Source organism: Eufriesea mexicana, unplaced genomic scaffold, assembly GCF_001483705.2.
Source record: "Eufriesea mexicana isolate 0111107269 unplaced genomic scaffold, ASM148370v2 scaffold925, whole genome shotgun sequence".
NCBI lineage: Eukaryota > Metazoa > Arthropoda > Insecta > Hymenoptera > Apidae > Eufriesea > Eufriesea mexicana.
Window position 1 is genome coordinate 517,851 of NW_016909095.1, and position 27,672 is coordinate 545,522.

General features: G+C 43.5%; 1 protein-coding gene across 1 annotated transcript; it reads right to left on the minus strand.

Annotated features, from left to right (window-relative positions):
* Positions 1-4,876: 4,876 nt before the first annotated feature.
* On the minus strand, positions 4,877-14,700 carry LOC108547239 (uncharacterized). Its single transcript, XM_017899669.1, has 6 exons — positions 14,155-14,700; positions 7,929-8,139; positions 5,806-5,985; positions 5,600-5,728; positions 5,287-5,467; positions 4,877-5,120 (listed from the first exon to the last, which is right to left on the minus strand). The coding sequence occupies exons 1-6, from the start codon at positions 14,698-14,700 to the stop codon at positions 4,877-4,879; spliced, it is 1,491 nt and encodes a 496-aa protein (XP_017755158.1).
* Positions 14,701-27,672: the final 12,972 nt, after the last annotated feature.

Genomic DNA, 27,672 nt, shown 5'->3' on the forward strand with positions numbered 1-27,672 from the left:
GGAATTTCGCTGATAGCGATAGCAGGGACTATGGAAAAACGTGGCTGGTGCATAGTGGTCGCGATAAGCGACGATGCTCTCGTTAGCCCCGATTCTTCCTGCGAAATTACGTCGTTGACCGAGAAATTATGGAAAGCCGATTAATTTCATAAATATTATTCTTTGCTCGCCAGCAGCCAGCGTCCATCCAGCGCGAAATCGAGCTTTATGGCCGACAGTCGATTCCGCGACGTCGGGGTCCTCCGGGAGACGGCCATATCCGTTGTTAGGGGTGGCGAGTTTCGCGGAACGAGTTTCTCTTCAAGGGCAATCGCTTTCTCCTTTCCCTGCCGGATAACGGTATAATTTTTCCCCCATCGCGATCCAAATGCGGGACCAGATTGTTTCTGGCCACGGCCGGGAAATAATTAGCGAAAATTACCAACCCCTAATGGCGGCGTAATGGCCAATAAATATGAAAGCGGGCTCGGGGTAACCCGATGGCGGTACGGGAAATTCAGCCGCGTTCCGCTCTTCGTATCGCGCGATTATCGTTTCGTTTTTTCCGAGATTATCGATTTCTTATAGTTTGGACAGGTGGCCAACCGGGTCATTAAAAATGCGTGGCGTCCCGCGCGCTGCCGCTGTGCGAGAGCTCGTTAAAGCGAGTGATTTACGCCCCGGACACCTTCCTTCACAGGCGAGTTTGATAAGGTCTGGGGTGAAGTGCACATTCGAGTTATGTATTCGCGCTCGGAACAGTGTACCCGTGACTTGACAAGCGTTCGTGACTCCTTGTCACCGCTCGAATATATTTCCTCTTCGCGGCCACGTGTAGGAAGAGTCGTCGAATGATTTTTGTTCTTGATGGATCGCGAGCCCTGGTCACTAATCTCTCTGCATTTCCCGAATACATCGTGCATTTAGCATGCATCGTTTTCGCTTCGTAATTTTATTATGCGCTCTCTTCCATGCGTTTTAAGTCCTCTTCGTTAATTTTAAGCTATTTAAGTCATTCGGATATTTAAAATTAATCTTTACCCTGTTTTCTCTGGTTGATAAATTTTTAAAAGCAGCTTCTCGTAATATATCGAGTGTATATAATACATCGGACGAAGCTCGCGTCTTTGCGCCAGGAACAACGGGAAAATTTTGGAAAATCGGGGCTCGGGGTAGGAAATGTGCTGTCGGTACGAAGGGAAGAGTGGGAGATTTGTGCGTCGTTAATAAAACAAGCGGCGAAACTGCACCTTTGCTGTCTAGGCGGGGATTTCTTTGAGGAGATTTCGGCCGGAGCCGCGTCCATCGGACTGCTTTGCAATTTAGAGAAGGTTTGAGCGTAGTGATTTTCATACGGCTGCCTCGAGTAATTTGACGGGAGGCTTTGAGATGGCTGGACTGTTCAAAGAACCGCTTCACTCTCGGAGACCCGGGCGAAGATGCGGAAAGACACGCGAGTATGTGTGGCTGCGGCTTGGAAAGCGCTGTGCGCCATGCTGGTAGGCTCGTCACAGCCTAGGGGCGGGACAGGGAGACGGCAGACGGCTCGTTGAATCCGGAATATGCATATGCAAATTATTTTTCATCCACGAGTCGATCCTCCACTCGAGTGTTTTCAGCAAACACTCGCGCGACTAAAGCCGACGGCCGGGTTGCGTCTTTGGATTAACTTTCTTTTTCCCTTTTCCACCGGCCCCTTTCTCTCCTCCCGGTTCTTCGCGCATTAATTGGATCGCGATGCAACGAAATTGAAGGGAAAAACAGCGTATGTATATCTCGGAGCGGTGCTTGCACGCGCAGGATGGCTCGGCCGGCTACGGTGTATCGTTGCGAGCGTTTATCGATTCCAACTGCGAGTAGCTTGGTAATCGAATCGAGCGATTGTTCGCGGAGTAACGGCTGAGAAAGGAGAAACGACGGGGAAAAAATAATAAAGGGGCAAAGAAATTAAGAGCACTCCGGCAGAAGCATCGTTGTTCGTTATAAAAATCATCTTTATGCGGATGTCGCAGCTCGTGCTGTAACAATGCTTAACACGGCAAACATCGGGATGAAATGTGCCGTCTCATAAATAGCCGGCGGAATTTGAAGGAACGTAGTCGCGGGGAATCCTAGAATTAATAGTTTCGCGAACGGGCTTCCTGTCGCTTCTCGAAATACGATATCGGATTTTCCGTCGCGAAATAAGCATCCACGAGTACACTTCCGCGTCGATGCGCGACGCGTCCCGACACCGAACCGGCTCGCGAATTTCCCTTTATTTATTGTTTCCAGCATTTTGTTCCGTTACTTCGCGAACAGAGAAGGCAATCCTCTTTTCTCCGCCACTGTGCCTCGCAAACGGCCGCGAGGGTAAATTGTGGCGGAGCCTAAACCTTTGGGGCTAGCTCCGTCCGACGGTGTTAAGTAAAGTGGCCTTCCAGTGCACGCGATAATGCCCCCACCCAGTCTTAACGTCGACTTTCCTGTCATCATCGTCCTGCTTTTTACTAGCAAGATGACACGTTTAATCTTTCCCGCGAAACCAATCTCAACGGAGATTTTTCGTTCCCATGGCGTCGCTTTAATCACCGCGATCGTTCACCTATGAGCAAAATCCGTCTTTCTTCTCCTCGAGCAGGATTCACGACGGCTCTGTGGCTCGAAAAGGCGTTAAAAACACTTTACGCGTCGCTGGGAAAGTTTAATGTACAATGCTGGATAATCGACGCCATTTTGAATTCCAATCTTAAATAGAATGTCGTTCGATACGGTACACGTAGTAAGAAGAAAATTGCAAGATTTAATCGGTGAAGGTGGAAAATAATACGATATATACGACGTTTACGTTACGCTTGTCGGAGATGTGGACCGCGGTGGCGCTAGTGAGTTAAGTGGAGAATCGTCTTAAGGCTGCCTTAAAATGTTTGCTCGCGAAGGGATTTAAAAGACTCGGTTCTTCGTATGCAAACGGAATTTTCCTATTGCCGCGTTTATTTGCTAATTACGCACTAATTGACCGTCGTTTCTTCGGCTCGTTGGAACACCGGCTCTCGCGTTATGGCGGTGCGCGTATCGACGCTTAATTGTGCACCGATTGAGCGTATTTATCGATGCGACCAAAATGACCACGAATGGCTCTCGGAGATCCGGATCAAGCCTGCAATTCTCTTTCATAAGAAGCGAAATAATACGACATCGCCTCCCATTGTTTTTGAGATCCTTGATAAATTCACAGAAAGAAACAGAGGTTGGAACGGTTTCGGAAATAATCTTAAAATTCGAGAAAAAGTTTGAAAATTTATAACAGATAGGAAAAAGGAAAAAGATAAAATCTTTTGAATAGATTTATAAAGGCAAAATGTACCACTATTTACCACTATAATGGTAAAAATGATTCTTCGCTATATTCTGCAGTTTTTGAAGTATCAATTCTTCATTGCTTCTAACTCGATGCTCTGTTATTTTTATATCGCTTTCACGTCCGTTCTGTACCATTGCTATGTCAGTTTTATTTTGATTCCACGTCGATGCTATATCGGTTTTAGGTGTGGTATGAAAAATTATACATTTCGCGTCGCTAAAATTTAAGGGAAGATTGCGCACCCGTCGCAATTTCGCAATCCCAAGAATGATTTGAGAATCGATTTTTCGTAAATTGCTACATCGAAGTTCGATATGTTGGCATGCTCGGTATCCCAGAGTCGTTGGAGAAAATAACGCTTCCAGGGAACAGTTTCTACAAATCGGAATCGATGTTACAACAGTTTTCAACCCCCGGCAAGAAAGTCGCGGGAATAAAAATAATGGCGCCGTTCCCGTGGCTCGGCTAACGAACCGACCCGATAATTGCTCGCGTTCTTTCCTTCCTTTAATTCTCTTTATTCAATCTACCTGTTCTCTGCCTCTACATTGATTAGTCCGTTGAATCTGTAAATCGAAATACCGTCCATCACGGAATCCCTCTATTTCCACTCGCGCGAGACCGGCAATTTGAACATGGAGGGTTCGCGAAACGAAGGGGGTAGCTTGCAGTAATATCGCCGAAATTGATGGAAACGCTGATGGAAAATATCTAGCGTTATATAAAAGCTGCAGGAACATTCGCCATTGAAACGTTCACACGGGCCCATTCGAAATTTATCGGTGGAAAGTTAGGCTCCGCGAGTGAAATAAAATGGCGCGAGAGAGGGATGTTTTCAGTATTCGCGGAGTCAGGATGGAAACGAAAGGCTGGAGCGTGACTCGCGAGTGTTTTCCAAGCGTCGCGATATATTAGCCATGGGCGACGAAAGATCCATGGGGATGGGGGCCTCTCCAAAGACACGGTAGAGTTGCTCGAAAGGAAAAGGAAAGGGATATTTTAGCAAATACACGCGGCCTAGATTCTAGGCCAGAGATACGCGTCGCACAGCGAAGAAAATTGAATGTAAATCTAGGTGGCGCGCGTTGAATCGAATCTAAGGGATTAGAGAATTCCAACGGAAGGGAAAACGTTCCACGGACTAGCCATTCATCGTAGACCAGAGCCCCGTTCGATCTGGGCCGGATCCTATAAGTCGGAGAACTTGTTGGATCCTTCGAGGGTGCAAACTATAATTCCCCGTCGTTTATCGACCGTGAGCCGAGACGTTCGTTAATATCGAGGAAATCGCAGAGTTTCGGCTAGCTTTCGCGACGTGACGTGCACGGGAACGTCAAACCGCAGGGCCATTTCATTCTTCTTTGGGAAGCCGATAATCGGCCACCGTCCGAATTGACGCGGACAAAAAGTAGATGCGGTCGGCTTTGTTCTGGCCTGCGGCAACGCCACCGTCCTCTGCCCGATCGTGATTGGTAGTTTGGAAGGGTTGCTGCAGTACAGGGGATTTTTCAAACGTCCAGCCCGCTGACTTTTTGCCACGACCAAACCACCAGGTTAATTTTCCTTGCGTTCGCTTTTCTTTCTACGTCGTCTGCTGTTCCCTCGGGGCCCAGGAACCAGAGGTCCAAGACCCAAAGGGCCAAGACCCAAAGGTCCAAGAACCAGAGGTCCAAGAACAAAAGGTACAAGAATCAGAGGTCCAAGAATCAGAGATCCAAGAACTAGAGATCCAAGACTTAGAGGTTCAACAATCAGAGATCCAAGAACTAGAGACCCAAAAACCAGAGAGATCCAAGACCTAGAAGTCCAAGAATCAGAGATCTAAGATTCAAAGATCCAAGAACCAGAAGTCCACGAACCAGAAGTCTTAGAACAAAAGGTACAAGAATCAGAGATCCAAGACCTAGAGGTCCAACAATCAGAGATCCAAGAACTAGAGACCCAAGAACTAGAGACCCAAAAACCAGAGAGATCCAAGACCTAGAAGTCCAAGAATCAGAGATCTAAGATTCAAAGGTCCAAGAACCAGAGGTCCAAGAACAAAAGGTACAAGAATCAGAGGTCCAAGAATCAGGGATCCAAGGGCCATAGATCCAAGAATCGAAGATCCAAGAACTAGAGGTCCAAGAACCAGAGACCCAAGAACTAGAGGTTCAAGAACCGGAGATCCAAAAACCAGAGAGATCCAAGAATCAGAGATCCAAGAATCAGAGATCCAAGAATCAGAAAGATCCAAGACATAGAAGTCCAAGGATCAGAGATCCAAGAACTAGAGACCCAAAATCCAGAGAGATCCAAGACCTAGAAGTCCAAGAATCAGAGATCTAAGATTCGAAGGTCCAAGAACCAGATGTCCACGAACCAGAGGTCCAAGAATCAGAGATCCAAGAACTAGAAATCCAAAATCTAGGGGTCCAACAATCAGAGATCCAAGAATTAGAGACCCAAGAACTAGAGATCCAAAAACCAGAGAGATCCAAGACCTAGAAGTCCAAAAATCAGAGATGTAAGATTCAAAGGTCCAAGAACCAGAAGTCCACGAACCAGAGGTCCAAGAACAAAAGGTACAAGAATCAGAGGTCCAAGAATCAGGGATCCAAGGGCCATAGATCCAAGAACCAAAAATCCAAGAACCAGAGATCCAAGAAACAGAGACCCAAGAACTAGAGGTTCAAGAACCAGAGATCCAAAAACCAGAGAGATCCAAGAATCAGAGATCCAAGAACCAGAGATCCAAGAACTAGAGACTCAAGAACTAGAGATCTAAAAACCAGAGATCCAAGACCTAGAGTTCCAACAATCAGAGATCCAAAAACTAGAGATCCAAGAACGAGAGGAACTAGAGACTCGCGTCTTAGGAATACTCTCGAGTATCTCCAGGTCTGCAGACGGCCTAGGTTTAGACGGGATGATTTGTCAGTTAGCGGCGAAAGTTTGGAAAGGTCGTGGCTGTGTTCCGCGGATGCAACAGCATCCCAAAAGGGACGATGGCGGTTATGTCACTGCCACTTGTCACGGGATAGAAGTGAAACGTGTATGTGAGAACGATTGCATGTATTTTCCGTGTTTTCTATGTACTTCCGTCATTTCTCGAGTCCGTGCGAGGCTTTTGACACATACCAGGTTTAACTATTGTCCTTTTCATTTCACTGCCTGTCCCTCGCGTTTCTCACAAGGCTCTACTTTCTCTCTCTTCGCTTTCTAAATCATGGACTTTCCCTGTCGTTTCTGCTTTCTTTCAGGAGTCTGTTCTTCCTGTTGCAAGCTCACAGTGTTCCTCTCTCTTTGTGGTCTCTTCCCCCTTGCCATATTTGTCCAATATTTGACGAATAGAAGATCGAAGCTTAGTCAGTTGTCATTTGCTAGTTAATGATCAGAGGTTAAATCAATTATAGCTAGAGTTATTAACAATTGACAATACACTACTGAGTACAGCCATCAACATATTTCTACAGCCATTGTATTAACCAATTCTCTGGTCATCTATATTATATTGCAATTCTAGAATGATCAATGTATTGGTCAGTTATCGCTAAAGATAGACAGTTAATCAGTTAGTCAGTTGAATCTGTCGATTCAGGCTAGTTAACCAAAGGAAAAACGTGTGGTTTAGTTTTAAGAGTTTGATTAAACAGTTCACTGAACATGTTCGTTCATCGATGAGACGTCCAGGTCACTGAATTACAGCCACCCCCCTCAGAATTGTTAAAACTGAGGTCACCATTCTTGCATTCTCAATCCGAGAACATCGCCATAATCAGACAGAGGTGGGAATAGGATCCAAAGTGACTGCTGAGTTCAGTCCAGGTGATCTTCGACTATCTTCAGAGTCCCAATAACTCGTCTAAAGTCCCAATCCGCGTGTGATCTATATGATCCTCGGATAGACCTCTAATTAAAGGTTCCTCCAACGCGCAATCGTAAATACCCGGCGAACTAACCTAGAACTCGAACTCCCTTCAGCTCGAGGCAAAATCTGAATTATTAAATGCGAATATTAAATCCGGCTCGTCGACGCGTTAGTCTCGTAAACCGGTTCAACGGCCAATAAACAGGTTGGAAGATGGCGGGGAGGAAGGCTGAGGGAAAAAGCCATCACAATGGCGGCGCACAAGGACGGAACGCGGAGTCTCGCTGCATATGCGAATTCGAATTCCATCGACATTCTGATAACTCCGCGGCCTTATCGGGCGCGAGCGCGGCCAATAAGTCGAGCGGATCGGTGGCGCGTGTAAAATACTCCGGCACGAGCGGGACAGGGTCGTGCACTGGCTCGGTTGTTCGTTTGGTTCTCGCGTTTTCCACCCCGCTTTCCACGGCCCGCTGCAGCTGCGCGACTTTCCAGCAGTTACGAGCTTGTTTTGACTGTTCCACCTTTGACGCTACGAGAAACTTCGTTCCCCTGCTATAAAACAGATGGAGGTTTATACCGAAAATACGAGCGTGCTCGCGCGACAGCTAATCGGTCGTTGAACGGCGAACCAGTTGGAAATATCGGGAAACGCGAACGCGATGCGTCGACGTGGTTTTGGGATCGGTATGGGGCAAAACGATAGACGAGACTGTGACTTTTAATGTTTTAATGTCATGGGCCAAGGAGACTAACGGTTGGATCTCATATCCAAGCTAGACCTGAAGTGGCTCAAGAATAACATGCTAATATCGGGTACCTCCTTAGGCATAGCTCTTTGGTCCACACCAGGGTCAAGTGCGGGTTGGTTGGACCATGTCAGTTTCATTGGTAGATGAGGAATCTCGCATCCAACACCTGTCAGTATGCCACACAGGCGAGGAATGACACTGAGCTGTGCAATGCACTAAGCAGTTCGGAAACAGACACAGTACTTAATGTGACTTTTAATTGTGTGCTCAATGATCCTTAACACTAGATTTACGGAACCCTCAATTTGACGGAAGGGTTGCTCCAACTATACAATGGTAACAGATTTAGTTAATTTATATTAAGACTGTTAATATAATTTATAATTGTTTTTAAATTAAACTAATCGTTCAAAACAAGGCACGTGGTTTCCTTTACCTGTCAATTTGACAGGTGTCTTTAGAAATAGGTGTACAGATAGCGTCCCTAAATCTAGTGTTAATGGTGAGGGCAGAGTTTTCCCAAGTCGCGCGTCTAATACCTACACACGCATTTTCTCGCAGAAAGTAGAAAGTACAGTAACACCTTTGTAGCGACCATAATTATTATCACTCGATGGATTCCGCCTTCAACGACTTTCCCGTAAGTCCTCGGGAAACTCCCAGTTTCCTATATATATAACTTCCCGTCTTTCCAATAGTATCCCCAGTGTCTAAGGCAAGAGCCTGCTAAGCAAGCCTTACCGATGAGTCCGCTATCAGGCCCGGGACGAAACGCATCCCTTCCTTTTCCTACCGTCCCTTCTAGCTACCTACAACCGAGGATACTTGTGACCAGCTGACTTCAAGCGATGGTGGGGGAGGACCCCCTTATTCGCGAAGTTGGTATAGAGCACAAGCTCGGGGTATGCGCAATACTTGTGACTTTTAATGTTCCTGAATGAGATTAATTCGATATGCGAGTTCAGGTTAATCAGGGTTTACGTTTCTTCTATGAAGAGCAATGGCGGAACTGGGTAGAAATTAATTTACCAGTTGTTTCTTACGCGATTAGTTTGAAGATGGAACGATATTAGAAGATGGAGGATTAAGCTGGAGATTGTATTCACGATTGTTAGATATTACATTTGTACATACCATCGTTATTAGTGTGGTTAGACAATTAGTTTAAAAATGGAATGATATTAGACGATGAAGAATTAAGAAGCTAATTGTATTTGTGATTGTTAGATATTATTATACATTTGTATATATGGAGGTCCCCTCTCCCTCCACGGGGGTTGTTAGATGCCTTGTGTTTCCTGCAGCACTGCCGGTTGGCATTCTGATGGCTGTCTTTCTAAGATAGGTAGTAGGTAGTAGGACTCAAGGAAGAGATGCGTCTCGTATTAGGCCTGCTAGTGGTCTCATTCGTAAGGCTTTCTAGCAGACTCTGCCTTAGACCGGGGCTACTTAGATAGCATAGGAATTTGTATTTATGGGAGTCGAGGATTCACCGAGGACTTGCAAGAAACCTCTAACCACAGTTCTTATACTTATTGACCCGGGAAATGTAGCTTTTGAAGCTGACTCTAACAGCACTAATTATAAATTTATTAATTTCCGCAAGAGTTTAATATTGCATAATTACGATACCAGAAATTACTCGTAAAGTTAGATGTGGTAGATAAGTGAATAAAAAATAGCAATTTCTGTTGCATTCACGAGACACTCCAAATATATAATAGTACGATAATGATCTCACCGGTGTAAAATCAAATTTGAATTACAGTCCTTTCTTTTTATCTCCTTTTTGTGCGATATGTCATTTCGAAATTGCTCGAGAAATACCAAAATCGTAGTTCGTGGCGTTATTTTATCTCGCACGGCACGTGACAGGCGGGAAAAAATCGCTCACGATCTTCGATCCCCGTGAAATTACATTGCCGTTTGTTTCCCCGTGCGAAAAAGTCAATCCGTTGTCGTTTGCATCGATTATCGGGAGTCTCTGAACGATACGCGAACTCGCGGAGTTGGCCGATGATTATTGGTTGCCAATGAAATTTGCGGGAACGTGGACGAATATTAACGAGGTCGGTTATCTCGGTTTTACCATTATATTTCGTAGATTGCGGTAATTGCCGCATTTTTGCTTGCCACCGGCCGCTCCGCGGAGCCGTTAATTACTCGCGCACGGGTGCTAATGATCGTTAATTTAAACAAAAATGAGTTCGCTTCGGCCGCCTATTGTGTGTCCGCTCGAACAGAGAAGTTTAATTGTACCTTCGCCCCGTTTGCTACCGTTAATCCGTGAAAATTGCTCCTTTTTCACCCGGCCAGAGGACGCGCCGGTACCACGAGCAGCTTGAAAAATTCGAACGGAAGTTCGATTCCGGCGAAAATCCTCGCGCTTGTGAAACTCGGGAAACTTGGGAAACTCGGGGAACGAACCCTGCAACGACCTTTACGCTACCCTCGTTCGAATTTTCTCCACGGTGGTTACTCCGGGAATCGAGTTACGGGGCGCGATTAGTCGGCGAATCGGACGAGAGATGGCGGAAGTTACTCGTTACGGGTTGTGGTCTTTAATTACGTATCGTGCAGCGGACTTCGTAATTTCGATCTGCAACGGTAATGCCTTTCTTCGACGACCCGGTCGCGTTAATTATCTAATCAGATTGACGGCCCGTTTCGCGCCGCGAAATCCCAGCGCCGCGTCCCCCGATTTACAACATGGCAACATCTGGTCAGGGGGTTTAGGCCTCGAAACGCGCTCCTGAGCACGCTATCGCTGCTGGCAGTTCCATTTATCCGGATAAGAGAGAAAGACGTGCCCAGTGGGCAGGGATGGGGATGAATCGGATCAGGTTTGGCAGGGGTAATTAGCAGCGAATTCGAGATAATTGCGAGGTAGAATCCAATCAGGGGGAATTCTTGAATATTCCACGTGCAATCCGGCCGCGTCGATCGAGATGGCCGATTATCAATAAAATATTCGCGCGCTCGGTGCGCCGCCTATATGATTGCGGTGACTAATTTCGTGCCGGTTCCATTTGCCACGAGGCCCACCCCGGTGTCACCGATAATTACGCCTATGTTACACGCGTCGATCCGTGGTTTAGGGGCGCGGCGACGTTAACGAGAATTCCACGGCCGCCATCATCCGTCCACCGATACCTTCGCGATCGTTCGAGGCCCGGGTTTAGGGGTTCCAGCCACCCCAACTCTGCCACTCGTTTCCCCCCGGTGTCTTCGTTCTCTCTTTTCTTTCCTCACCTGGTCCGACGAGAACGAGGACCAGGGGCGGAACTGTCGGGCGAAAAACAAGCGACTCGAGATTGCCGGTAATCGACGATTAAACGCGATTCGAAGGGGGCGAGTCGTTCTCGAGACGGAGGGCGTGTACACGCGGGATCGATACCTATACCGACTCTATCTCCGCGACGTAGTCGGATTCCATCCGAATTCTGTTTAAATCGCGTTCGCCTGCAGCCCGGCCAATAATTATTCAATCAGATTCCTAATAAACCGCGCGGGACGGGGGGCGCGGAAGCGGCGAGGCCCTCGGATACGCGGACGGAAGAACACGGAAACATCTCGGAGCACGATGCAATCGAGGATTCCATTTGCTTCGCCCGCCGAGATAGTTGGAAGCGTCGAACGGCGGTGAGATAACGGCGAAATAGAGAGCCGAGGCGAGCAGAGCGCTCGAATATCCGATAGACGAGCGGAACTGCCGGTGTTTATCAATTCGGGATATTCCAGGTTCGTTGTTCTCGCCGCGTTACATCGCGGCGAACCCTCCGCGCCGAAGATGGATCGTCCTGTCGTCCAGTTTCCAAACTTTCCATCCCGACCAACGCCGCTAGCGCCACCAGCGCCACCAGCGCCACTAGCGCCACCACGCCTCGTCCCCGCTTCGATCACGAGGCCCAGGCTCCTCGCGAACCTCCCAACCCGCGAAACAGTTTCTTCCTCCGATAGCAAAAAGCACCCACCAGTCGGAAACTTCGTCGAGACACCCTTTAACTGCACGAGACATTCCGCAAACTTCCCCGACCACCCCTTTGGTTTCTTCCAATTCACCGCGTTTTTCCTGCTCCTTGCCCCCTTCCGGGGCTTCCCGGCCCCCCATAGGCAGAATTTCCTGGTTCTATAGCAGACACGCACGGGGGTCCGAGTGTATCTACCTGTCTGATACAAGGTTTCTCAAAGGGGTGCATATGGTTGCCCCGAAAACACGATATTTTAATTTTTCGGACCACCAGGCAGTGTTCGTTGAAGAATATAAAGGTGTTCCATAATTTTTCTAGCATTTACAGTAATGCGATGATAGTGTTTTAACCCTTTGCACTCGAGGGATGATCTCAGTCACCGTTTGTTTCAATGCTATAACTTAAATAATGGATGATGATAATTATATTAAGAACATCGAAATCAAATTATTCTATTCGTTCGTTTCTCACGCAAATTCACGATTTTCTTTTGTTAGTTTTAGCATAAGGAGTATCAGTGAGCTTATAAAAATGTAAGAAGAGCTTCGAGTTGCATCTTCACAACGAAGAAATTTTCCAGTCCAAAGGGTTAATAGCGACCATATCGAAGTTAAATAAGCCTTTTTAATTTATTATTAAAAATTCTGTATTCAGAATTATGGCTCTGGTCATCTGCTTTTCCTCGAGTCCTTCCTTAACCCTTTGCACTCGAGAGGCATCCTGCAGTCGCCATTTGATAAAATTTCGAAGCTCGATATTCAGAAATATGCCAAATTTTAGATAATGTAACGGTGTGCGAGGTATCAAAATCAAATAATTCTGCGTGTTAATTAGCATACGAATTCTTATTCCTGCTCAGAAAAATATCGCCAGCTTTGTAACAGAAAATTTTTGAACTCCTATCCTTCTTTGGCCAAAAAATCGTCCAGTGGAAAGGGTTAATTTTGTCATCTTTGGGTCGTTCAATGGGTGTAGTCAAGTTTTAATAATAATTGCCATTTTTCCTCTAAGAAGTTAGGTTCGCACGTAGCGATAGTGATTTAAGCACCAGGAATAGGATGAAGTTTTATCGTGTACGATAATCAAGTACTTCGTGGAGATGAGGAAATTGCTGGAAAATGGCCAAAAAATGGCACATGATGTATTATATATACTTTGCCGTACCAGGGACCTATTTTTGCATGCAAAATTTTATAATTTTTCATCTGTAATACAAATTTTGGAACATCCTGTATAATCGTCGTTCCTTCCAGCTTACATTTACGCGATGTTTACTTGCGCGATTTCAGTCGTTCGAAAATGCGAATATCGATGAATATTCGGGAAAAGTGCGTCAAAGCTTTTCACGTTTTCACGAAATATAATGTACATATTTCTATCGAATGATAAAATTAATGTGGAATATAAAAATCCGAATTTTCGATAAATATTGAAAACACGCACATATTACACGCGTAAATATTGGTAACATCGTAATTCTATGATATTGCATATTTAACGTAGTATGTATTTAACACTAGCACCTATCGGCTTGTAATGCGTACCTAAATATAGTATTCACAATTCATATCAATTAATATGATATAATGAAAACAAGAGACCATTGCGAATCGTGATCCTATTGGAACAAAAATCAATATAATTGTTATCAGGAGCAGCTGCAATATTTGCAGTAATTGCGAAAATAAAATGATCGAAACGAGTCATTTTGACTTCCTTTCTTCCATTCTGTTTTAATAGTTAATGTTACTTTTTTGAATTATATCATCCTTTTTTTTAAATTTTTCTATATAATTATTTATTTTCCATATCCCGAGGGTTGATTTCAACACTAAACTTACTATGATCAAATGACCGGTATTGAAATTTTTATTGTTAATAAAAATAAAATTTTTATTATTCAATTTATTTTTATTTTATACTTCTTAGTCACTCGATTGAATTTTTCTTCCAATATACGTGTAATCAATCTTCCAGTGTCACCTGTTACTCCATTTTTCAAGACTCCATTGCTTTTTCATTCACCGGTCATTTCACCACAATAAATTTAGTGTTAAAGTATCAAAAAAATCGACGTAGATTTTTGCATTGTACACTTACGTTTGTGACCCCAATTTTCCCATTTTTCCCATGCTCCAAAAATTCAATTTTCAACGAAAAACCGTGCGCTACGCCAGTGCATAATTTCTCTATTCCACTTTGCGTATCTCTTTTCTCTTTCTGTCACTCGATTTTAATGATCCACGAATCACGTTTCACGCGAGAATTCCGCTTTTTTGGGGGGTCCACGTTGGCAGAGAACTCCGATGTCTTGGGGTCCATGTTGACAGGGATCTCCGCTTTCTTGGGGTCCACGTTGGCAGGGAACTCCGCTTTCTTGGAGTCCACGTTGACAGGGAACTCCGCTTTCTTGGAGTCCACGTTGACAGGGAACTCCGCTTTCTTGGAGTCCACGTTGACAGGAAACTCCGCTTTCTTGGGGTCCACGTTGGCAGCAAAATCCGCAATCTTGGGATCCACGTTATCAGAGAACTCCGCTTTCTTGGGGTCCACGTTGACAGAATACTCCGTTGTCTTGGGATCCATGTTGACAAAGAACTCTGCTGTCTTGGGATCCACGTTAACCGAGAACTCCGCTTTCTTGTGGTCCACGTTGACAGAGAACTCCGCTTTTTTGGAGTCCACGTTGACAGGGAACTCTGCTGTCTTGGGATCCACGTTGACAGAGAACTCCGCTTTCTTCGGGTCCACGTTGACAGAGATCTCCATTGCCTTAGGGTCCACATAGACCAATGGTTCCGCCATTCGCGAAGATTTCGAAAACGGTTAAACCTCCTGCGAATATATTATAATTCGCATGAACCATCGCGGTTGGCTGTCCGAGAGTAAGTTACAAATAACGAGACGAACACGTTTTGAAATTATCGTGCTGCCGGGAGTGGTCAAATCCGGACAGGTCGGCTATTCGAATTTATTATTGATCGACTATCGGGTGTCAGCGTTTGGCCAATATTTGCACGACATCTAGTAAACATTGATTAATCGCTGCTGTACCTGACCGATAATTAAACATTAGTCTCGACCAACGGAGAGCGACGCGGCTAATTATTTTTACAGTGTCCGAATTCGCTTCTGCGCTAGGACATACTGCATCTGCTTACCCTGGGGGTGGCTTGACTAATTGTTAATAGAGTCACACGGAGCCCTGGTTTATCGCGGAAAAATTTACCGTGCAACGAAATCGCAAATTAATCACATCGTTCGAAAATTATTAACACTGATCGAAAAATCATACAGGATTTTAATTTAAACATCCACTCGATTGGCTCATTCTTCGCATCGATATTTGAATCTAGTCGTCATTGGTCCTGATGAATATTTCAAATGTTCCCACTTCTACATACACGTAGAGTATAGTTCTCAAAATAGTTATATAGCGATGGTTCACAATTTGCATAGCTAGCTTCATTCTAGCTATGGAAAAGGATACTGAAAATTGTGGGAGAAATGAAAGCAAACAGGAAAAGGAAAGATATTAATTACTTCTCTAAAGAAGTATACCTGTGCTTCTAATTTCTATCGCTATTATAGTGGTTTAATACTAATTCGCGTTTAATTTGTCAGGAAATTATACTCAACCTAGTCCAGCCACGGGGCTAATTAACTAGCAGACCAGGTATTAGAAAAGCCATTAATATATCCTTGTTATCAGCTTAACTACGCTTTTAATACATAATCAGGTAATTAAATATTCGTCTTACCGGTTGGAAAACATTATAACATTTGGTGCACAAAATTAATTAAAAATCAGACACTGTGCATCTCATCCACCAGTGCTGATCTACTCTCGCTATTCCGATAAAGCATCGAGGACTTGTTTCTTGATTATCGAATAATTATCAATTATTTAACGTTGTGTGCCGAGCACGCAATTCCCTCGACTGGAATTTCGTGGGTGTGTAGAGCCCGCTACTCCAACGCGACAGGGTCGAGGGTGCGGTTTAACCAAACTCGAGCGATCTAGACCAGGTTAGGGTTTCGGAGCGATCGCGAATTGGCGCGTATCGATCGTAAACACCTATAGATAACTAAACAATCATCTAACGGTAGTCTGTTAGAGGTGTGTGCTGGTTCCGACGTTTTTCCACGACAGGGGATGTTTAACCCTTAGTGCGGACGACTCTCTGCCGAAGCGCTTCAGAGGGACTGTGCGTGCTTAGCGCTTACGATCGCTGTAAACGGAATACTTTTCGCTCGTTCGAGCTCTGTTGATTAACTGTTCAAGATGCAACTAACAAGTTATTATTGCAATTCTTTTGCAGCAGGTTAAATAATAAAAGAACGTTATTTTCAAGCATCAATTATCAATTAGAATTGTAGGATATTTTTTGACTTCCCCAGGTATAGTGGCCCCGTTAGCGTCTGGCGGCCAGACGAGCTTGGGGAAGTTGGGGTCAGGCCATGTGAGGTAGCCTCGCTCACCCCCGGTTTTCCCCATTGTAAACCGGGGGTGACGCGTCCGTGGGCACCTCTCGGGAGGGTCCCCGCGTGGGTGACCCTTCGGAGAGCCTAACCTGAAGGAGGAATCCCTTCCACCCTAGAGCGTTACGTGGAGGGAGCTTTCTCCTCCTTCGGGGGAGGCCCTTGCCTTCCAGACGGGCTTAAAAGGGCCCGCTCTGGAAGATAGAGGAGGGTTTTCGAGATAGTCTTTAGAGAGTTGAGGTAGTCCTTGAGAGAGTTGAGACCGAGAGTTGCGATTGCGAGAGTTACGCGTTATTGAGAGTCGAATCGAAAATACAGACTGCAGTGAATCTGAGTATTCCGAGGTACTCTCCAGCGAGTAGAGACTGTGTGACTCTACAGAATCAATAAAATTTACGATATAACTAAACATGAAAATAAGCAACGAAAACTAAACAAAAATTAATAGTTTATTTGTGTATGATAAATTTGTTTATATTGTTAATATTGTTATACGTATACTATATTGGTAATACGTTACTAATGATACTCGGAACAGATATACAAAAGAATAAACCCGTCCTCGCGTCTATTATTTCTTCCATCATTTGTCTTTTTTTATTGACGTTGCTAAGAAACACACATATATTTGTCTCACATGAAGTTACATGTAATACTATAAGATTGAACAACGCATATATGCGTCCACCGTCCTTGCTAGTGACTCCTAGAGTTAACGCGTTAGGGGTTAAACAGACTCGGATCGCTGTCTGCATCATCTAAGGGTGTTTCAGGGCGCCCTGTTGGGGACTGACCAGCTGTCCAAGTGTTCGAGAGTCACAGGACTCTTGTAACAAACGGCTACACCAATTTCCGAACCAATTCCGTAAAGTTCTCGAATAATTATCAGTCATTTGGACTTTTTCCGATCGCGTCGTTGAAACCTGTGCCTTAACGAAGGGGGCCGTGATCGGCGCGAGAAATAAAATTACCCACCGACGGGGAACTTTTCGATAACAATCTCTGTGCGACGTGGCAGACATTAAAGTGTCTCGAAACTCCGAGAGGAAGCCTGTGGAGCTATTGCAGGCGCGACACCGCGTATTATTGAACGCGTCTACGAAGAGTAATGTCTCGCACGAGCTATCGATACGCGTCTTTCTCGCGACTTAAAGGAACCTGGAGTGGACCGCAAAGCCGATTATTCGTGCCATCCATAACCGTCTCAGCTGTCGAAGCCGAGACCGCGCGAATAGCGCGCGATAGACGACTAACCCGTTCTATTCTGCCTACTATTTAATTGCGAGGGTGTCAAGGATGGATAACCGACGTGAGGTGGGTTAGGATCGGAATAAATTTCAGACACGTTTAACTCGAATGTGCATATATAGATATTACTTAAAACGTGTGTTGTAGGAGATCAAAATGCACGAGGTCTTCCAAGTGAAATAAGTGTACTTTGTTCTGACAAGGAACTATATTCAACACGCACACGCGGATTTTGATGAAATTTAGGTGAGGGATAGTTGTCAAAAAAGTATCTTGAATATTTTTAGTACCTTCTTTGACGTTTTCTAATATTTTTAAAAAATTATTGCGAAGAAATAAGCTTATGAAATTAACAGGGTTTATTTCTAGTCAGTAATGTCAGTAATGTGTCAATAGCGTGTTAGTTGTGTCAGACTTAACCCTTTCACTCGAGAGGCGCCATTCAGTCGCCATTTGATAAAATTTCGAAGATCGATATTAATTAATATGTCAAATTTAAGATAATGTGACGATGTGCGAGGTATCAAAATCAAATAATTCTACGTGTCGATTATTATATTAGGTTTTATTTACTGCTCAAAAAATATCACCAGCTTCATAGTAGAAAATCTTCGAATTCTTACCCTTCTTTAGCCAAAAAATCGTCGAGTGCAATGGGTTAATTTGATTTTGCAGATCGATGATAGTTAATATAGCATATTTAAAATTACCCAACGATGCGGGGAATGTAGAAATAAAATAATTCTACGTCTTAATTTGTATACGATTTCTTATTTACCGTTTTAAAAATATCGTCGACTTTATGACAGAAAGTCTTCAAATTACTATTTTTCTGTAGTACATAGTGGTTAATCAGCGAAATCTCGTCTTGTTACTGCCACATTATATTATTATTTATTTAATAAGCAGCATTTCTGTGTGAGTGTTTCTGTCTTTCCAATCTTCTTTGACTCTACAAATATTTCACACTTATATTTTTCTTTCTTTTTGATAACACTAAGGGCCTGTATTAGAGACACCATTAATAACGGATCTTTAAGAAGACTTTTTAGGAGGTCTTCACCTTTCTTAACAAAAATGTAACACATGTAGTCGAAGACTAGAAATAAACCCTGTTAATTTCAAAACACAAGGTTGTTTCTCTGCAACCATTTTTTAAAAATATTAGAAAAGGGAAATACTCGATAGATTTTTTAAAAATTGTTATTTGTGTTATTGTTATATGTGTTATTTAGATTTAAGGGGGTCTCTATCTTCCTTAATAATAAATAGAACACACTAGTCCAAGACTAGAAATAAACTCTTGTTTTCTTGCAACAATTTTTTAAAAATCTATTAAGCATCTCCCTCTTCTAATACTTTTAAAAAATGGTTTTGCAAAGAAACAATCTTGTGCTTTGAAATTAACAGAATTTATTTCTAGTCTTCGTCTACGTGTGTTCCACTTATTGTAAAGAAAGATGGAGACCCTCTTAAATCTAAATAACATATAACAATAACACAAATAACAATTTTTTAAAAATCTATTAAACATCTCCCTTTTCTAATACTTTTAAAAAATGATTTTGCAAAGAAACAACCTTGTGATTTGAAATTAACAGAGTACATTTCCAGTCTTGGACTACATGTATTCCACTTATTGTTAAGAGAGATGGAGACCCCCTTAAATTTAAATAACACAAATAATTTTTTATTAAGCATCTCCCTTTTCTAATACTTTTAAAAAATGGTTGCAAAGAAACAACCTTGTGCTTTGAAATTAACAGAGTTTATTTCTAATCTTGGACTACATGTGTTCCACTTATTGTTAAAAGAGATGGAGCGCCCCTTAAATTTAAATAACACAAATAATTTTTTAAAAATCTATTAAGCATCTCCCTTTTCTAATACTTTTAAAAAATGGTTGCAAAGAAACAACCTTGTGCTTTGAAATTTGCAGAGTTTATTTCTAATCTTGGACTACATGTGTTCCACTTATTGTTAAAAGAGATGGAGCGCCCCTTAAATTTAAATAACACAAATAATTTTTTAAAAATCTATTAAGCATCTCCCTTTTCTAATACTTTTAAAAAATGGTTGCAAAGAAACAACCTTGTGCTTTGAAATTTGCAGAGTTTATTTCTAATCTTGGACTACATGTGTTCCACTTATTATTAAGAATGATGGAGACCCCCTTAAATTCAAATAAGCCGGTCGTAGGCATTGACAACAGACGAGAATACTTCTTTTTTCTCGTCGATGACTCCCGCAATCGTACATTCCCCACATAATCGTCCCGGTCGATTTATCTCCTCGCGCCTTTGCGGCGCGTCGATCCACGCGCCGCTGTCCGCCATTTTGTGCAGAACGCTCGCGTTTTAATGTACGCCGCGCGTTAATCCCTTTGCGCTTGAGGAGCTGCGACGAGGCAGGCTTTAAAAACCCGAGGGTCTTCGCCAGAGGCAAAAGCTTCGCTGGGAATATATCCCATCAGGATAGAAAAATATTATCGCGATGCTGACTGAATTGTCAATGTCCGTATATTCACCGTAACCTCGGCTTTTCTCTCTATTTTTTCCCCTTTCCTTTGTCATAGAGAGCGATAGAAACGCTGGAATTTTATCGTTCGACCAGTTTCATCGCGGTTTAAACGTTTCGAATGTGGGAAAATTTCAAAATTACTCGCGTTAGATTATTAATTATTTTAAAAAGTGTAATTAATAAAATTCATCCCAGAGTTTGAAATATTTTTAAATATAATTATTCCGTCTGTTTCGTTATATCCAATTAGCGATAATAATCTCTTTATACTTTACTCGTGCCTTTAGTGTTCCGTAATTAATAATCACTCTCTAGAATCGACTAGTATAATGAAATCCTTCACTTTTAATTTTTACTACTGTAATATACGCCAGAGCCGAGCTACTTTTCTCACAGAATTCTGCAGCATTTGCATATTCACGGTGTTCGACGTGAAACGTAAAGCTGCATTAAAGTATATTGGAAATAATAAAATATTTGAAGGAGAAAGATAAATTTAAGCAACAGTTGCGGTAGGTAGGTAACGTAATGTTTAACCGAGTTTCGTTGGAAATACGGTATATTATTCTCGATTTATCCCACGTCCACCAATGGTCGAGGCTTCATCGATCGCGAGGAAGTGGCAAAACGAATCGTTAGGAGATAACGAAATATCCAACAGAGTTTGCCAGGCAAGAACTGCTCCAGCGGTTGGAGCATCAATCTCGAAATAATGGAGCCGTGGTCATGACTGATGGCGTAGAGAGTCGACTCTCTTTGTTTTTTCGCCGATCCGCGCGTTTTTCCTTCTTCTTTCTAGGCCGGAAAATCGCGAAACCCGTCAGTCTTTCGCTCGCTGCGATTAATCGCGCGAGGGTTGCAAGGAGACGCTTCCGTTGCGAGATAAGTCGGTTAGTTATACGCGACGATCGTTATTTCTCTGGCAAAAGAGCCAGCTGGAAATTCACCTAAATAAATGTTGGCAGACGTCGATCAAATATTAGCAGTTATTAGCGGGAAAATGCGAATATTTAGTAACGATGGAGCCTGGAGACGGGCCGACCTGGATGATCTGCAGAAGTAAAATGGTTGTCGGTTTGTTGTTATAAAAGGTAAAAATGCGACGATCTTGATATAATGTACCCTCTCGTTGAAATTGTCAAGAAACAAATACAGGGAAGTCCTATTTTGAACCGCATTCTTAATCTTCCTCTCGTGCATTAGGTGTTAGAGAAATGAAAAAAGAATGGACTATAGGTTTCCACGTTGATCTTCGGTTTTTAAAAATTAATGAAATCCAGTGTACTGTCTAAAGGAAAATATTTATTCGTTATCCAATACGAATTTGTTAAGAAACAAATAGAGGGAAGTCCTATTTTGAACCGCATTCTTAATCTTTCGCTCGTGCATTAGGTGTTAGAGAAATGAGGAAAGAATAAACTGTAAGTTTCCACGTTGATCTTCGGATTTTAAAAATTAATGAAATCCAATGTACTGCCTAAGGGAAAATATTTATTCGTTATCCAATACGAATTCGCAACACAGTGTGTATTCTGTAGGCTTTTATGAAGAAGAAATCCTGGAACAGAATTGACGAAACAGTTTTGGATTTGATTGGATCGAGAAAATAGTTGTGGGTAATGCGTATACCGGGTTTTACTGTCACACGATTATTATCCGCTTCTTTAGTCTCGACAATACCACCATAGTTACGTTATATTCGTAATTCGAGTAGTAAGTACCGTGGAGCTAACATATAACAGTCTGCGAACAGAAAAAGAAATACAATTTTTATATAAAATTTTTAAAATCGACAAGGTTTAAAAAGAACATTGGAAATTTACAAGAGATAGGAAATATTTTAAATTTGGTGCGTAGCTCTTAGCTTGGTATCGTTTCCCAAAAATTATTTTTGGGAAACGATACCAATTACCAGGTCTCACCACGTGGAGGTGGCTACGCAACGAAACCCGACATGTGCCCTAGTGGCACAGCCTACTGGTGCTATTCGTATCAAAGGTAGCCTAATCTAACTTGGAGCGAACTAAATTAAAGTGACTCTACTGACACTTTATTTTATTTCGTGTCTTACAAAAGGGGTTTCGGTTCGGTATACTGAAACTCTACTGTCGCAACGCTAAGATATTTTCAAGTTCCCATAAAAATAGGGAATGAAATATCAAACACGCGAGCAAATAGAAAATCGCGACGCGCCCGAACGAGATCGCGATTATTCGAAAGACCGACTAGCCTAGGCGATGTACTCCCGTGTACAGAGATAACTTCATACCTCGGCACCCTCCCGATCGGGCCTAGCTCAATTCCAGTCACTGTCGCACTCGCCAAGACTTACACGTGGACCAAGGATAGTCCCTGAACCAATGAAACTTCTAGTGTCAACGCGAGGGCCCTGCTGGGCGGTTGCCGGCCAAGACAGACACTTCGCATCCCAGCCACACGGGGTAGAACTTAATCATCCCTGTGGTCTAACCGTAGATGGTACTAGTCCGTCAGCAGGAAAATATATACATTCGCTCCAAGTTAGGTAGCTTACCTTTATACAGATAGCGCTCACATGAAACTTAGTATAGGAATCTATCTTAGACCAACTTATATTTACTTAGGTCTAAACGCTATGTCTTCCGATTTAAATCTGCCAAATCTTGTGTACCTGTAACAAAAATATTTTAACCTGAAAGGAAACGGATTAGTTACAGATTAGTAAAACATAATATATACATAAAAGCCAAACAAATATAATTAACAACCAAATGGAATAAATAATCCAACGATGAGAAATGAAAAACCTAACAATTAGACACGAAGAACCCAACGATGAGACATAAACAACCCAACAATGAGATATGAACAACCCGCAACGATGATACATTCGAATATTATACGAAATATTCGAATGTCAAATAAAAATAAATAGAAACCAAAAGAAATCTGAAAAAATAAAAAATTATTAAAATCTGAAAAAAAAATAAAATAATTAGTAACTGAAAACAAAAATAAATTATTAATAGCTGAAAATAAAAAAGAAATTAGTAAATGGTTTAATGGGGTGGGATGAGGATGGGGTGGCTAGCCCCAACCTCACTTCGGACCCCCACCCCTCGCGCACAACGAAAATTTAGATGTTACACTCGCGAAGTCGAACCGACAAATGGTTGCTGCTGCGTCGCGTCGCTCCTTATATAGCCGCTGATCGGCCAAGCCCCCCACCACGATTGCAAATTTTCATACTTTACCGATTACATTATTCGTTATTTGTCCGCTTTAATAATCAATAATTTATTAATTTTTTCACTTTTATTATAAATATACGTTGAGAGCAATTTGTTAATAACAATATTAATTTATTATTAACAATCAGTGTAATAGTTTATAAACATTTTGCAAATTGTAGGTACATTTTCACACAAGAACATTATAAGTTCAAGTAATATCCAATAATTTATTAACTTTTTCCACTGTCATGATAAATTTACGTTGTAAACAAATTATTACTAATGACAAATTAGATAATTTTTGCATTTTTTATAAACTATAACTGCACTTGCACTTCTATAGGATAAATTTCCATGATACATGTATGTATGTCGAAATATCCTTATTTCCTCTGTATCACGCAAAAATTGAAAACGTTAGAAAATTTATTCTCGTCTTAAAAGTTAGGTGAGAATTTTTTTTACCAATTTTATCCAAAAAGTCGTGGTCTTTTGGGAAAACTCACATTTTTCGTAGACCGAGCGCGATAGTGTAATTCCGATTGCGGACTCATGTTCAGGAAACTAAACTCTATGAGTCACCTAGTGTATATTAGAGAAAAAGTTAAAATTTGTTGGACAGCGTAATTGCCGAACGTTCGACATATTCTCGATTTTTGAGCGCCGTTCGCAGGATCACAGCAGCCGCAGCATTTTCGTCATCGTTAAATAACCTAAATGGCTTTCAACTTATCGCCTCGTTCGAACGTAACGCTGTTAAAACTACATTGTTATTACGAGGTTATTAAAACATGTCCGTAATAACATTCTCTCTAACACTATACGACGAAACATCGATTACTTTCAGCACTGTTTGGCCGTGCTTTTCGATCACGTTGCTATGCAATAAAACGTTGAGGTTAGGTTAAAAATTCCATCGTTGCGATCAATTATGTCGCTTGGATATAGTTTTCTATATACTATATCCTCCGAATACTCGAAGACCGTCGAAAACCAGTCGTTTCCATTTCAATTTTCCCGAATTCGAAAGGCGAGAGCGACGCGAGTACCGAGGATTTCTTTGGAGGTTAAACGCGTGGCAGAAATCAGTCGCGCCGCAGACGGCGAGCGGGGGAAGCTGCGAATGAACGCTATCTACCGGGGACAATCGGTCACGCTGGCTGACAGGAATTCCCGGGGAAAGACGTAGGCAAAGCGTGCTGGAAGACGCTTTGGAAACAGTTATTTCAACGCGTCTCTTTCGCCATCCGGACGTCATTGTTGAGATAAGCCGGCGACGATAGCCCGAGGCAGTCGCAAATGCAGGAAAAGCGGTCTTAGTTGGCCGCGTCTCGTGGGAATCCACCGAAGGGATACGGTTTCTAGGATCTCTGGTAGTCGCGAGACGAACGTGGTCGCCTGGAGAACGAACTCGATTCTTCTTCGAGGTTCCTTGAACTTGGCCTCGCGCGCCAACTTCCGCCAGGAAGACGCTGTCCCTTGCGGCCTCGTCCTATTGCATCTCTCCGCCTGTTCCAGGATTTCGTGCTATTTGTTGCGATGCTCGTTCAATTCCCTCGTTTCCACCTATTTCCCTCTCCATCGCGAGTTCTCCAACCATTCCAATGTCCTCGAATAATATTCGAATCGGGAGCGTTCGGAGGTCCCGGGAAAATCTTCGGAAACTCTCGTGAAGTTCTAAGGACTCGGGTACTTGGGAGCAAGAAGGGAAATAGCTTACGCGGATCCTCAAGGTATCCCGCAAGTTTTGCTCCACGATTTGGCTCATTTGTCGCGTATCGCTATGAGCTCCTCCAAACACCTTTGCCTACCTAATTCTTCGGTATAAACAACTCGTTATCGATCGAAATGGACAGTAACCGATGATTCGTAATGGGAAATTCCCTTCGAGGCGAAAGCTGGACGCCGATTCATCGTTAACTACCCATAGCTACTTGGCATCGCGGCGTCGCGCCGATCGCTCAGTTTTCTACTCGCGTGCTGTCGCGCACGGAGAAATATGGATCGCCGCATAATTGCGCGTGATTTATGAACGCAATTTTCCAGCCGTGCCGTGGCTTGCTTTTTAAATACGCGTTTCTCCCGCGTCTTCCACGCGATTCGATTAATCCGTTCCGGCTCGCATAAATCCGCTGCCTCGTTCCGTCTCTGTTCCGCTTCCGAGCGCAACATCGGCTCTAAAGAGAAGCGATACCGAGCGCGAAAGCATCGCGAAATCGTTAGGCAGCAGCCATCTTTGATACCCGATACGCAGGCACGACAAAAGTTGGGAAAATCAGAAGACAGCTGGTGGAACGTGATTTTTCTCGAATCTCTTGCCTCTCGGTACCCCGTGGCTGATCGATGGAATGTTTCGTTGCATTTCGACCATCGAAGAATGCAATTGTGGTTAATTCATTTTAGCGAATCGTACGATGGAAATACCTGCAATGATCATGCACGCGAACTATCGGGTTTAACAGCGAATTCGCTGCCATCGAAATGACTGTTTTCCAATTTTGATTAAAAATTCCGCGTTCGACGTTATCGCTGCGATTACTCGATTTTGAATTTCTCTTTTTTTTCTGAACGCGTGTACGGATTCGAAAAATGTGAAATTTCTTGCGCGCACGCAAGTACACCGATGGGCACCGCGATGGAATGTTTCATGTGCGTTTAAATCACGGAAGAACGCGATAACGGCGCGATTAATGCGGCCGAATCGCGTGATTGAAAAATTCCGCGCCATCGCGAGCGCGGGCTATAAAATTGAACCGCGATCAAAACGAAATTGTTATCGTTTCGCGAATATAATTTCCCCGTGGCGAATAAATTTGGGAAAAAGGAAAAATAACGCTAAAACGGTTAGCGATAGCAGAGGTACGCGCGCGGGGCCGATGGAATAATATCGTTCGATTAAAATCGAAAATACGCGGCACGGAGCGTGGCGACGCTCGTTTTCGATGGTTCTCGATTTTTCAAATTGCCGGGAATGCTAAAAAACGCGGGATTAGCGGCGGTGAAATATTATTCCGGACATTCGGCGGAGCCGATTTATTCCGGTTCGAAAAGCGCGCGTTCGGTAGGTTCGGGAGGAGGAGCTGCGCGATGGAGGAATGACGAACGTGCGCGTGTCGCGAGAATGTCGCGTATCGGAATTAATAGCAGATAATGACCGGATTGGCGGAAGATCCGTTGGCCGGGATTAAACGATTGTCAGTGGAACATAAAATCGGTTGTCAGCCGTACGGCGGAGCAGACGCGATGAAAATCTGCAGGCCGCGCGATTAAATTGACAAATAGCTGGTCGGTTAACGACGCTAATGACGCTTTATGCTCGGCGATGATTTGCAATGAGAATTACCGGTGGATACGCGGCTTCCTATGCGTCATTTTCGCTACGACACACTGTTCTCTGGAAACGATCGCGAGCAACGGTGAAGACGAGGAAGAAACGTGGCTGCCGGCGCAATCGATTGGCCGATAATCTTCCCGACCCATAAAGGTTCTTAATTATCGCGTATTTGCCTCGTTAACGACCCCGCGCGAATGAAAATCAATCAAGCCCTGGGAAAAAAGTATCGCGACTAGTCGTTCACCACTCCGAGCCATTGCCGATATTCGATCATAATTGCTCGGCAGTTGATTGGGCGCTGGCTGTCCGCACCCAGCCAACGTTCACTGTTCCACCAGTAATTGACTCGTGGGTCTCACTTGCTTTTCCGTCAATGTCTACGATTTTTCTGCCAAAAGACTCGCCAAACTCGCCGCAGCTTCCAAAAATTCCGCTTTTCAATGTCTCTCTTCTTTTTCTCTTTCTCTCACCTCCATTTCTGTCGATCGAGATCGAATCTCCTCGGCTTTCAGATATGTTTATTCACGGTTGAAGATCGATCGATAACCGCTAGCGGATCTTCAAGGGAGGTAAATCTCGCTTGAATTTCGTTCGAGTGTCGTTCCTCTCGTATTCCTGCGACCGCCATCGTGGATTTGGCCGCGCCAACAGTGGAATGAGGAGAGGGTGGCAGGTTATTCGTGAAATGTTGGTCGAATTTGTCGAAACGACGCGTATATTCCGCACATGCGGCGCGAGGACATATCCGGTTATTGCTAGCGCGCTAATCAATTAGGGAAACGTTATCCGCCAACGATCAGAGGGAAGTGTTCGTGTTTCTGGACAACCGTTTAAACGCTGTTAGAGCCGTCCAGCCAGAAGGGACGATTCCATGGCTAGTTGTTACCCAGTCGGCCCAATTAGGCGTCTCAGCGAACTCGTTCCCCCGATCGCTTGACAACGGCGTCCGCCATTTTTTTTCCCCCTGTTCAAAACTACCCA